This window comes from Amphiura filiformis, chromosome 16, assembly GCF_039555335.1.
Source record: "Amphiura filiformis chromosome 16, Afil_fr2py, whole genome shotgun sequence".
NCBI lineage: Eukaryota > Metazoa > Echinodermata > Ophiuroidea > Amphilepidida > Amphiuridae > Amphiura > Amphiura filiformis.
Window position 1 is genome coordinate 27,267,672 of NC_092643.1, and position 13,173 is coordinate 27,280,844.

Genomic DNA, 13,173 nt, shown 5'->3' on the forward strand with positions numbered 1-13,173 from the left:
GTAGCCCTGACCACCACCACCGCCCACTCCATCCACTGGAGCACCCCGTGGGTCCCGAACCACTACCCATGAGCCAGCAGCCCCAGCATGCGTCCCAGGAGCCAACATCCCAAGGCAAAAACGAGCACACAGGCGACTCCCAGGTCCACATGCCGCCACTACCAACCCACAGGCAGTCGGGATTAGGCCCACGGCCATGCCCCAGAGGGCAGAGCTAGAAGTGCAAAAGTCAGGGGTCTACCCAGTCCGAAAAATTGCACACAAACATTGAAATAAATCAAAAGAAAATAACGATATAAAAATGCACCAATTAATATGAAACTAGATATAGAGAGGAAATAATATGTTATTCATAACCTGCATTGGATGAAGCCCCGACCCCCACCACCGCCCACTCCACCCATCGGAGCACCCACATGGGCCCCAAAACACTACCCACGCGCAGGCAGCACAACATACGTCCCAGGAGTCAACATCCCATAGCAAAAGCAAGCACACAGTCAGGCTCCCAGACCCACATGCCGCCACTACCAACACACAGGCAGCCAGGTAATAGTCCCATGGCCATGCCCCAGGGTGCAGAGCTAGTGGTGCAAAAGTCAGGGGTTCACCCAGTCAGGAAAATTGCACACAAACATTTGAACATTTCAAGATAAAAAAGATATAAAAAATGCACCAATTGAGATGAAACAAGATCTAAAGAGAAAATTACATTTTTTTCATAACCTGCTTGAAGTTTTTAGTACTAGGTGGAAGGGGATTTTTACAAACAACTGGGAGTCTATTCCTGGAAATTGCTCCTCTGTATCTAAAAGTTCTTTTACCAGTGGAAATCCTTATTTTGGGTGGAACTAAGTTACCATGCTCACTACCTCTTGTTTGGTAGGGGGAGTTGTCACTGACTTTATGAAAAATATTGCACAAATACCTAGGGACATTTTCAGTGATAGATTTAAAACCATAGTATTGAGATGAAGTAACCTTCTAGTGTCAAGATCCTTCCACCCAAGACACTCAAGCATGGATTTGGTGGGGAAACGCCTGTTTACTTTAAGAATGGTTTTGCCAGCTCTATTTTGTAACCTGGTCAACTTGCACATATATTTATTGGCAGCGTTTCCCCACACAACATCACAGTAATCGAGTGATGGGAGGACTAAAGACTGATACATGGTATTTAATGTGTCATCTTGTAGAAAAGTCCTAGTTCTATTAAGAACTCCAATTTTTCTACTTACTGAGTTCTTAACATGATTTATGTGAGCCCCCCAAGAAAGTGATTGGTCTAAATAAACACCCAGGTATTTGAAAGAGTGTGCCTCATCTAAGACTTCATTTTGTATCTTCACAGTAAAAGCTTCAGAATTTCTTGCCATTTTGGCATTTGTTCCAAACAGCATAACTTTAGTTTTTTTGACATTCAATGTAAGTTTATTTTTATACAACCATTTAGCCACTTTATCCATTTCATGAGTTAGGATTTCAGCAATCTGAGATGGACCCTGTCCCCTGGCAAAGATGGCTGTATCATCTGCATAGAGACATACTTTAGCTTGTTTCTTGTCAACAAGACAAGGTAGATCATTAACATATAAGCTAAAAAGCAAAGGCCCCAAGATGGAACCGTGGGGCACGCCAAAAAGGACAGGGAGCATATCAGATTGGGCATCATTAATTTTGCAAACTTGGAGACGGTCACTTAGGTACGATCTAAACCAGTCAAGCTCCAAACCATTTATTCCACTCTTGCTCAGCTTGCTAAGAAGCGTTTCATGATGGACTGTATCGAACGCTTTCTTTAGGTCGAGAAAGAGAGCACCAGTGAGCAAACCATCATCCATATTTTGGAGAAGGTAGTCTGTGACATCTAGCAGGCAAGTTTGAGTGGAATGTTTTGGTCTGAAGCCTGACTGGTCACATGACATAATATCGTTATCCTGTAAATAACTATACAGCTGATCATGAATTAATCTTTCAAACACCTTCATAATTGCTGAAATTATTGAAATGGGCCTGTAGTTGTTTGTTTCAAGCTTGTCTCCATCTTTGAAAATAGGTGTAACTCTACTTTGCTTCCACATGGATGGCACAACCCCACTGCGAATACTCAAGTTCATAATGTAAGCTATAGGCTCCGCTATTGCACAAGCTCCTGCTTTCAGCAATCTGGGACTGATGTCGTCAAGTCCCGTAGCCGTACCGGCGGGCATTTTGGAGAGTTGTTTGTAAACATCTTCGGTTGTGATTTCGCGGAACTTGAGTATTCTTTGGGCAGTGTCATCCAGGTGGCTATCAGTCCCAGATGTATCATCAACAAAAACTTCTGCCAATCTTTGACCTACATTACAAAAATATGAATTGAAACAATCTGCAATATCTTTATTGTTTGTTACATACACACCATTACTATTTATACCTGTGATAGTCTTATTATTAGTCTTATTTGGTAAAATAGTTTTTAAGATTGACCAGAGTGATCTTGAATCATTCCCAGCTTCACTAATTTTATTTGTATAATGATCACGTTTGAGTTTACCAGACAAAATATTCAGAGAGTTTCTCAAATTCCTAAATGAGTCCCAATCAGATTGGGTCTTGGATCTTTGGGCTTTTTCCTTAGCCTTATTTGCCTGTAATCTAAGGTCAATGTACTTACTATTTATCCTGGGAGGGGGATTGACAGGAACTTTAATGTTTTTGAAAGGAGCATGATGGTTACAAATGGGAACAAAAAATGGAAATAAAATTGTCCCAGGCAATATTAAGGTCATCAGTTTCAAAAACGTTCCAATTAGCTTTGTACAGTTCTTGTTGGAAAGAATCTTTTGACATTTCCTAACAGCATAAGCAAGTGAGTGATCACTTAAGGCATATGATAAAACTCCATGGTCACTAAACATTTCAGGTCTATCAGTCCAGATGTGGTCTATTAATGAAATTGAATTTTGTGTTATTCTGGTAGGTTTACAAATTAACTGTTCAAGGTGAAAATTTGACATAGTGTCTTTCAGATGTTTCCATTCCCATGAGTTCTTTGACAGGGCGTCACAATTGAAATCACCAATACAAACGGTTTCCCCTGGAGTTCCGCCGGCTGAAGAGTTAAGATCTTGAATGTCTTCAAGCAGGGTATTGAGGCTTTCAAAGAAATCCAGGCGGATCTCCGGTCCATAGATAAAAGCTATATAAATTGGACGTGAGTGGGGCTGAACTATTTTTAACAGTGATGGATTCCAAAAAAGGGCTTGTGCTAGTAATATTTATAATACTAGAGTTCAGTTTTTCATGAATGTAGATAGCGACACCACCATGCCGTGTCCCACCGTGGACGCGATTGTTGATTGTCCTATCAGCGCGGAACACGACATAATTAGGAATGTTTATCTCACTGTCCTCAATGCCGTCGTGTAACCAAGTTTCTGTTATAACTGCAACTTCAGGTTTAGTGTCGAAAATCAGATGCCGAATGTCATCCATCTTAGGAACTATCGATCTGACATTAAGGTTGAAGAAAGTAATGCCTTTTTGGTTAGCTAAATTGACATACGTTGTCTGTTGAGATGTTTGAGATTCATTTTGTAGATCATCAGGGCCTGGATTAAGTTCAACATCGTTGCATAGGATCAACCTTTCATGATAATATGTGGAGGTTGAGTTATTGTAATATGCTGAAGCATGTCCATGAAATCTGCCACGGTTTATACGGGTAATGAGATGACGATATTGAAAATTATACTGGCAAGGTAAGTTTTCCAAAGTTGTGCAGAATATGGCTGATGCTGTATTGACAACTAGACAGTACTGGTAACCAACAAGTAGGAGCACTAAAAGTCTAGAAATTGACATTATGAATATTATTTAGCACAAGGCTGACATACGGCCAGACGAAATTCGTAGCTCTTGTGCGACAAAGTCAGTAATGTCAGCCCTAGGTACTATAATGTCATTACATGCAAGAAGAGGTAAGCTTAAAATTCCCGCACAGTCATTATGTTCACACTTCAGGAGGATGATTCAAGTGGCAAATCCCAACAGAATTTGCAGCGAAGTAGTATTGGTGACTTTTTAAAGTAAATGAAGACTTACGGTGATAAAAACTGCCGATGAAATGGAGAAATTTAGATTTAAAAATGATAAATGTAAGACGATGATGTAAACACATGTTATGCAATACCTGGGCCTCAAAGAATATTCAACACCGTCTGCATTTTATATTGCTATCGCGTTAAGTTAAAAAATTAAAAAGAACGTGTTAATAAACCTTTCAAGAGTTACGAAGCTTGAGTAAAGATATAACGGAAAATACGGAAACATGGGGAATTCTTTCAAATGAAAATATTAGCATGAATTATCTTCTGATCTCGCCTGGGGTTATATAAATCTGATTTAATCTGTACAATGGCAAAAATGATGCCATGAGAAAATAATCGCGATCTTACTAATCATTACGCTACAAGTTTGTAGCAATTCGTCTTGACAGATATTAGTCTACAACGAAATTTTGTAATATTCTAGTTTACAAATATATGACCCCGATGGGGAATCAGTTACATCACATGGCCTTGTACAGTCCAGCTTTCCATAATGTGACTGTTATAATTCTCCTCACAGTCAAGGACGTTGGTAAAATGTGACCAATTTGTTATGCAATCTGTAGCGTAATGTAGCTTTCATGTAGCAATTTTGAATATTTGCTGTCAAACGTGATTCGAAAATTAAGCTCAATGTCTAAGGAAATTCTAAAGCATTCAATGAGTTAGCAAATTGTTAAGCATTTCCTGTGACTCGTAGCAGGCCTGCAGCCTACAATGAAATGAAGTTTGTTAATGCTGTATAATATCAAAGTATTCCGTTAATTATGCGGCAGCGCTCTTGATTAAAAGAAAAATTTGCTATTCCGCGTTGATTATTACCATACATATTGTTGACGTTTGATACCATATAGTATCAGCTTTCACAACAGTGACACTATTGATGATAAATTATTAATAATTATAATGCTAAAAGTTGCTTACACTAGCGATGTAAAATGAGTTGTAGGATACTATGGTAATATTTATTTCCTTAAATTTCCTATTTATTTCCTTTTTCTTAATGTGTGATGATCCAAACTATTATTCATCCATTGATTATTAACGGACCACTCATACAAAATATTAGAAATATCGAGAATAAGAATCCCGATGTCATAAATACAATTAGCTCAACACTATTCTCACACTATAGTTATAGAAGTTGCCACATGAGTTTTAATTTCTTCATCGATATCCATCTCGAGATGCCAACTCTGTCTCAAATGTCGAGTGATTAAGTAGCTCTTTTTGTTTTTATAATATGCATGACTCCTAGTTTTAAATAGAGTCTTTGAAATCGCCTCAAACTAAATGAATCCGTTCTTAACACCTTTTTGAGATAGTTCTTTCGCGGCTTTACGCCGAGACAGGAATATTATACGACCTAGTGGTACAAGATATGTTATGCTGCTACCGGCTTACTTGAGGATAATATTACCGATTTTAGCAGGGGAAAAAGGGCAAGGAATATTGTAGTATGAGAATTTCCCCACTCAGTATGTATAAGACATTAATCAATCTGTCGCGGCAAGACGAGTCTGTCGTAGTTGAAATAACATACAAAACGATGTGGCGTATTTCGATATAATGGAGTGGGAAATGTGTAAGAACGTTTGCAACATAAATGATGCAAACATTCATTTGGAGCTAGCAGTGTATCTGCTTAAAATGTAGCTTGTTACATTGGTTTTCTCATTTTCTGGGTTATCTATTATTCGATGGCGTTCAGTTTTATTGATATGCTTTTATTTATTTTCTCTTTTTTGCCCAAAATCGTATTGTATTAGAGATCTAAAAGAAAGCCCATTTTCATTGTTAGGAGTCGGAAAGACTTAAGGCCAATTTAAACCAACTTTCATCCTTTCGGGATGACTCCACAATATCTCATTCGTTCAGAGGCCTAAAATATATAGCACCTTCAACTTTGTGAAGACATTGATACACTATATATTCATAGATCACAGCTCACTTCGTATTTATGAAAAACTGCTCCAAAAATATATTCATTTTTTCTCGTTTACTAAACTTGTAAATCTGGGAAATTCTAGTTATTAAAAATCTCATTCTGTCACATTCACTTTATTATAGCCACAATGATTTTCCCGGGGATTTTCCATACATTATGCAATAAAATGAACATTCTGGAAAAATCTGGGGATTTCTAAACCTGAATATTCTGGAAAAATCTGGGGATTTCCAAACTCTATAAATAGGCATGATTGAATTTTATATTCTGATCTCTTGCATGATTACTTTTAAGAGAGGGGTTCCAATCTCTCATAAAATAATGCGTTTTATTGGATTTATTGTTGCATCAAGTCTTAATAAATTATCATCAGGTCATGTATGGAATTTAATTCTCAAAGTCATCGATTATTCATTAAACTTTGATCGTGGCAAATTACATCTCAGTTCATACCAATCTTTGCTCGATAATAAGTTCAAACATTGCAACAATTTAGCAGTCAGAATATGTTGGCTTAATCGTAATTTTGGATTGACATCACGATATTTCATCATATCAGTTATACAATTACCAATAATTTCCAATATCCCATCCGCCTGTGCTCAAAATGTATTTATTGCATATGTCGTACATAAAGGGCATAACGCAATGAAGGAGAACAATTTGCGTAATTTGAGTCCCGGTGCAATGCATTATGGAACATAAAATTATTATTTATTTATTTCGTCGTTACCGTTAAGCTTCGTGTTAATCCATGAAAACTAGCGATCGTGTGACTGCCATTAGAACACGTGTTAACGAAACAAGACCTGTTCTAAATCCTCTGGGTGTTCTGATTCTGTGATCTAGTTCAAAGATTATTTAAAAGGGTGTTTCAGTTCCATTTTTGCTTCGGGTATTTCAGTGCTCTGGGTGGAATATGCTTTGAATCTTATTATGCAATGTCAGGTTATAGTATGGGAAGAGCCTGGATGCATGATGAGAAATATTTGAAACTGTTTATATTTAGAAGTGAAAATTGATGGTTGCCAGCAATTACTTCAATATCCCAATAAACATAAAAATGTTCTTAACACCTGTATTCAAAACGGTTTAATAACATTTAAATGTCGGGTTATATAAAGGTCATGAAAACATTTTAAAAATATTTTGGGCAAACATTTTGCAAAATATTTTGTCAACACTTATATATAAAATGTTTTACTTCAAGTTAAAACAAAATGGTTTTTGAATGTTATTGAAACGTTTTTATACCCTTTATGTAACCGTACATTTAAATGTTTCCTGATAAACTTTTTGTGTTTGCTGGGATGTTTTCAAGGTCCATCAGCAAGTTGCCTACGCTGAGTATTGAACACTTCATGCCCCAGAGGTGAGTACAATAACAACTGAGCCGAACTCTCACTTTGTGCGAAGCAATCATTTGAATACACGCAATGGTCCCTTATGAGACATTAGAGAAAGATAACACACAGGTTAATGACAAGAAGGGCGTTGACATGGCCAAACCTTACTGCACAATAAAGCACTAAATAAGAGGTTTTGATTCAAACTATATAAAAACTCAAATAAATAATATACAACAAAAGTAATGGAAAGAATTCTCAATCAGATATAAAAGAGTGGAATTTGATGCAAAATTAACTAATATTAAAAAGGAGTTTGACAAACATTGATACAGTATACTTTCAATTTAGATTAAGTGTCGTGAACATTCTTTCTGACTATTGGATGGCCTGATAACGTGAAAAAACCCATATTTTTGGGACAGAATTGTCAACATAATTAAATACGAGTATATAGTCTGAGTACGCTGACAGGTTCAAAAGCATCATATTTTGATATCGCCTAACCCTAACGCCCCAGGGCCTTTTTGGCAACGGGAAGGGAATGAAGGGAGGAATAAAGAGAGAAAACAAAGAAAGAAGTTGTTTGCTCTGGGTGGGATTCGAATCCGAGACCCCCCGCATGCCAATCACTAGGTCGGCGACGCTTTGCCACGGGTCTTGGGCTTCGCTGGCCAGCGAAACCGTGCCTATATATCACCTAGAGCGATTGCGTCATCACATCACGTGGGATGCACGCACGAACAGCGCAAGAGTAGTATTTTCTGGTACTTGGGCGTGTTAGGGTTAACCTTAAATTTATCATTAATGGCATTGCTGGATGTTGAAAGTTGACATTACTATCTCTCTTGTCACGTATGTATCATACTGCAGTAGAAAATATTGCCTGTTCATGACCCCCATTATCCATAGTCTACTTTATCTCCTCGAAACAAAATAAGATGTTGCTGTAAGGGCACTCATGACGTCAATCTTGTAAGAAATCCTATATCAGTAATTGCCCATCCTTAAATAACATTGCTTGAAAATTGTCATTAATGACATCGCTGGATTTGGAAAATTGACACTACTGTCGTATCTTGTCAGACATGTCAGTTATAATACAACATTGCGGATGATATACGATTTAATATATATTTCTAACAGTCATCGCTTAATTAGATTTTTTTAAATATACACACTTGCACCTGTTGCGTATAGGATTCACCTGTTAATCTCCTCCGAGTTATAAAAATGTGGCTTCTGTGCATGAGATATTTGGCATTTGACCTTATTAACTCTATAATTCTTTAATTTAGTACACTAGTACAATATATTTTGCGCGATGATGATAAAAATATATTTATAGCTTTATAACCATATCAATATATAACAACGTTATGCAAGTATTATGAAATTCTGAATTCTTTAGAGGTTTCTATATTTTTTTTCCTTTTCTAAATATTCATGAACTGAAATGATCTACACTCTAAACTCTTCCATTGAACCGCACCACGGTGAACTATTTTGATATGAAAGCAATCTTAAAGAAAATTCTGTGATAGTAAAAGTTGACTATTTTGAGAGTCAAATTAGATCTACTCGTGTGCAAACCTAAGGAGTAGTCCCAATTTCGCAATGTTCTTTCAACAAAACAAAAAGAAAAGAAAGAAAGCTATCCTCTTAGATCTAACCGAACAGACAACACGAAAGGTCCAAAAAGTCTTGAATACAGACGTGTCTTATATGTTGAAACAATCAAGTTGAAAGACTTTTACGAAGACTAATTTCAGCAATCACACTCCAATTTGGGAAATACGCTGCTTCTAAAGAATAATGAAAGAAGCTTGTTTCACATATCTTGAAGGCAGCGAGTAATTTGGGTGAATGCTTTAGGTACGCTGAATGTATTCCAAAAACTCTCGACCAAAAGTGCATTTAGGGATTTGCCTGACGTAGCTACAGCCTGCAAAATAAAATGAGGCTCCTTGCGCTCGTTGAACATTATTATTATTATGATATTTTAGATTAGAAATGGAACGATTTTATAACGCGATATATAATGTAAATATTGGTCCTTCAAACGCAAACAAATTTGCTAGCGTAAATTGTAGTTGTACCACAGATCGGAATTCTATGAAATGTCACATGTTCTCTGCAGGGACTATATGACGCAATGAAATTTAAGAACAGATAAATATGCATATGAAAAGAAAGTAAATGAAGGACTGTTATTAATTGATACATGGGAAGTATCCTTTTAAATGTAGCTGGCTTTTTGAAACCCTTGTTGGTGATATTTGTGTTGAATGGGAGAATAGTGTAAATGTAATTGGGCTATTACAGAGTTGACATTTAATATGGAATATTATTCGCAAAATTCCAAGACTGGTCTGGACGGAGTCTGCATAGACCGTACGGGCGAAATATTAATTGGGGTGTTTCGGGGGATGGTGTAATATAATTGTTTGATAGAAATTGTGCTTTCCATATGTTTACATTATATGGTGCTCATAATGTAGCGAATTTGCCTAAAATGGCGGATTTAGGAGGCTGAATTTGAGCTTTGTGGAGGACACAATTTCAGACTTTATGCAACATGGTTCTGTTATTATCAAATTTTTAGGGGTTTGAGGTGATATTTCTTAAACTACGTCAGCAACTGGCATTCATCAAAGCTGAGATACACTTACAATGTACCAACTTTTTGAACAGGGGAGGAGCTTAAAATGGTGCTCTTAAAGTTGTATGTACTCATGAAGTTTGAATGGCCCTCTGTCAAATGTTATAAACTTAGGGTACCAAAACAACAGTGTGTGGATTCCTGGTTGTCCAATGAACTCACACGGTTACTTTGTGTACAATAAGTTTATAACATTTGGCCTCAGGGGACAATTCAAACTTCCTGAGTGCGTACCACTTTAAGAGCCATATTTTTTAAAGCTCCTCCCACTTTCAAAACTGGTAGATCACATGTGCATTTCAGTTCTGACGAACACCTATTTGTATTTAGGCTCAGTAAAATCGCTCCAAACCTCAATGAATTTGATAATTTCAGAATAATGTTGCTCAAATTCAGAAATTTTACCCCCACAAAAATCAAATTTAGTCTCCTTAAATCCGCCATTTTAGGCTAATTCACTACATTATGAGCGCCATAATGTTAACTAATGGAAAGCACATTTTCTACCAAACAATTATTTTACATCATCTCCCGACATACCCCAACTAATATTTAGCCCGTGTCGTTTATGCAGACCTCTACAATACCAGTCTTGTAATTTTGCGAAAAAGTATTCCATATTAAATGTCAAGTCTGTATATTTAAAATATATACATCTCCAATATTAATCTCCAATACAGGGAATGTAAAATTCAAATGCATCCACCCATTCATGTATTCAGATTTAAAATTCACACTCCCGGTGTGGAAGGTTAAGCTGATGTTTACCACAGGGGTGAATGGATTGAGACTGGTATATCTCATTGCTAATGTTGTGACGAGGGCACTTGTTTTAATGGATATAAAAATTGCTGCGCTTTATAGGTCAAAATACTTGCGGGAAATTATCTACTTATATGCATTAGATATAACATCTGGGGGAAAACAGATACAAGACTTTACCTTGATAACAAAGATTAATACAAAATGTGTCCAATACACTAACGCAATACTATTTGTCGATTAAATACAATATGTAATGAGCTTTGTGCTTAACAAGCAATTCCATTATTATAGATCAACTTTGATATTCTTAATTTGCTTTTATGTGGAAGCAGCAAATAAGCAACAAAGAACTTTACAGAAACCATTCAAGACTCTCAGAGAAAATCAGAGAAATGAAGACACACATAGCTTCGCTGGACACTGCTTGAGGAGTAAGAGCGAAAGAGTCGCCAAACTAATAAATTGGATACCCAAACATGGAACCCAGGTATACCAATCCTTACATTGTGTATATTTACTCAAGCAGAACGCTTGGAACGGCGGATATGGAAAGCAAGTAAGCAAGCAAGTAAGCAAGCACCTTATTTTCGGTATTTAAAAATCTTCTTTGTTTGTTTAAATTGTGTTAAGATTATCAAAATGATCAAGTAGTCAAGTCAAGAACTGAAACTAAGTGTCTATTGGCGAGAGATTCTAATACATGTATTGAATCACTAGTTTCTAGTCCATTATCTAACCATGGAAATCAAGTTTTGTTTCACATGTGATATTGCAATGGGTAAATTGAAGTTAAAGTAAAATCTACATGTTAAGGATGTGGTAGGGGGGGGGGGTATAATCCTTTAAAAATATCAACTTACCAGCGAATGTTATGAGACTTTGCAGAGTTAAGACTGGCAGCAAGGCGACTATTATATGACCAGCTGGACTTAAAGAATTGAATGTTAACTTCATGGCGATGGTATGCTTTGTGCTCCTGAAATATAATAACAATAATAATAAATGAATATAAATATATGAGCCATGTCACCAAAAATAGTTATACCCATGAACAGTCTAATGTCTGTATTTTGCTAATCCCTTGACAACTGCAAGCAAAATCAACCTCTAAAATAACAGTTTCCATCGTCGCTTGGTGGCAAAATGCTTTAAGGGGGTACTATACATCCCTGCCCAATTTTGTGTCTATTTTTGCATTTTTCTCAAAAATTATAGCGCATTGGTGACAAGTAAGATGTGTATATTATAGGGGCAAGGACTACAACTACTGCACTGGAAATTTTGTTTCAGCACAGACAACAGTTGTGGAGTTACAGTCAAAAATGAGGGAAAACCAATTTTTGATCAATAAATCAATAACTACTTGCCTTGAGTTGCTGAATTTTCAGTGCAGTAGTTGTAGTCTTTGCCCCTATAATATACATATCTTACCTGTCACCAATGCGCTATAATTTTGAGAAAAATGCAAAAATAGGCACAAATTGGCCAGGGGTGTAGTACCCTTAACTGTACCAACGATAAAGTCATCTGCAATTGCTTTTGACATTTTCTGAATAGGCTAATTTAATTTTGCAACATTGCAACATATAGGCCTAACCATTCTAACCATACATTGTTTGACTCAATGTATGCGTGCAGTTGGCAGACTACGCTAATTGATATGCGAAAGTAGTTACCTAACGGTGAAAGACATGTCTACCAGCGATCGTAATTGGTTGAGTGTGAATGTCTTTGCATTTAATGGAGCATTCGTCTGGGAGTGTGACCCGGAGTAGGATCTTTGCTTTTTATAATTACAAACAGTTAGCAGCCTGGACAACCGATTCTTTAGAAATGCTTAGTCGCGCTGAAAGTCGATCGATACATGTTAAAATCAGCACAATTCAGAGATACACCTTTTTGCTATGAAATTAATTTTCTCGGTCAAATATAAAGCAATATTTTTTTTTCTTCAGTAATGTCAGTTAAAAACTTGGTGCTTGGATATACATTTTTTTACAAATCCTGGTGTTAAAATTAAGCATCAAATTGTGTCTTTTAGTGTGATATTTTTGATTTTTATAGGCCTTCAGTTCGCACGAGCTTTTTACGTAATTCATTTTTAGCGTCTCAAACTAATATAGTTTGCTAAAGAAAGATATTTCCACCTCTGTAAAGCACATCGTGTGGGTCTATATATTATAGTTTTGTTAGAATTTCCGTTTTTATTTTACCCTTTTTCCCTCCATACTCCGAAAATGTCTAACTCAGTACTTTTATCTCGAGAGCAACCAACAGAAATATTCGATATTTCCTTTGTTGTTTATCCAGGTCAATTTTCCATTGAAAGCAAATTGCCCGACCAGCGATTTGGTAGCCCAA

The 13,173-nt window shown here is 36.6% G+C and overlaps 1 protein-coding gene across 1 annotated transcript in view; it reads right to left on the reverse strand.

The window, feature by feature from the left end:
- Window positions 1-13,173, reverse strand: part of LOC140172537 (uncharacterized) — a 172,601-nt gene that overhangs the window by 94,674 nt on the left and 64,754 nt on the right. Inside the window, exon 2 of the mRNA XM_072195683.1 lies at window positions 11,673-11,788. Within this exon, the coding sequence (XP_072051784.1) occupies window positions 11,673-11,766 (94 nt within the window). The 5' untranslated portion in view covers window positions 11,767-11,788. The remainder of the gene's footprint in view (window positions 1-11,672; window positions 11,789-13,173) is intronic.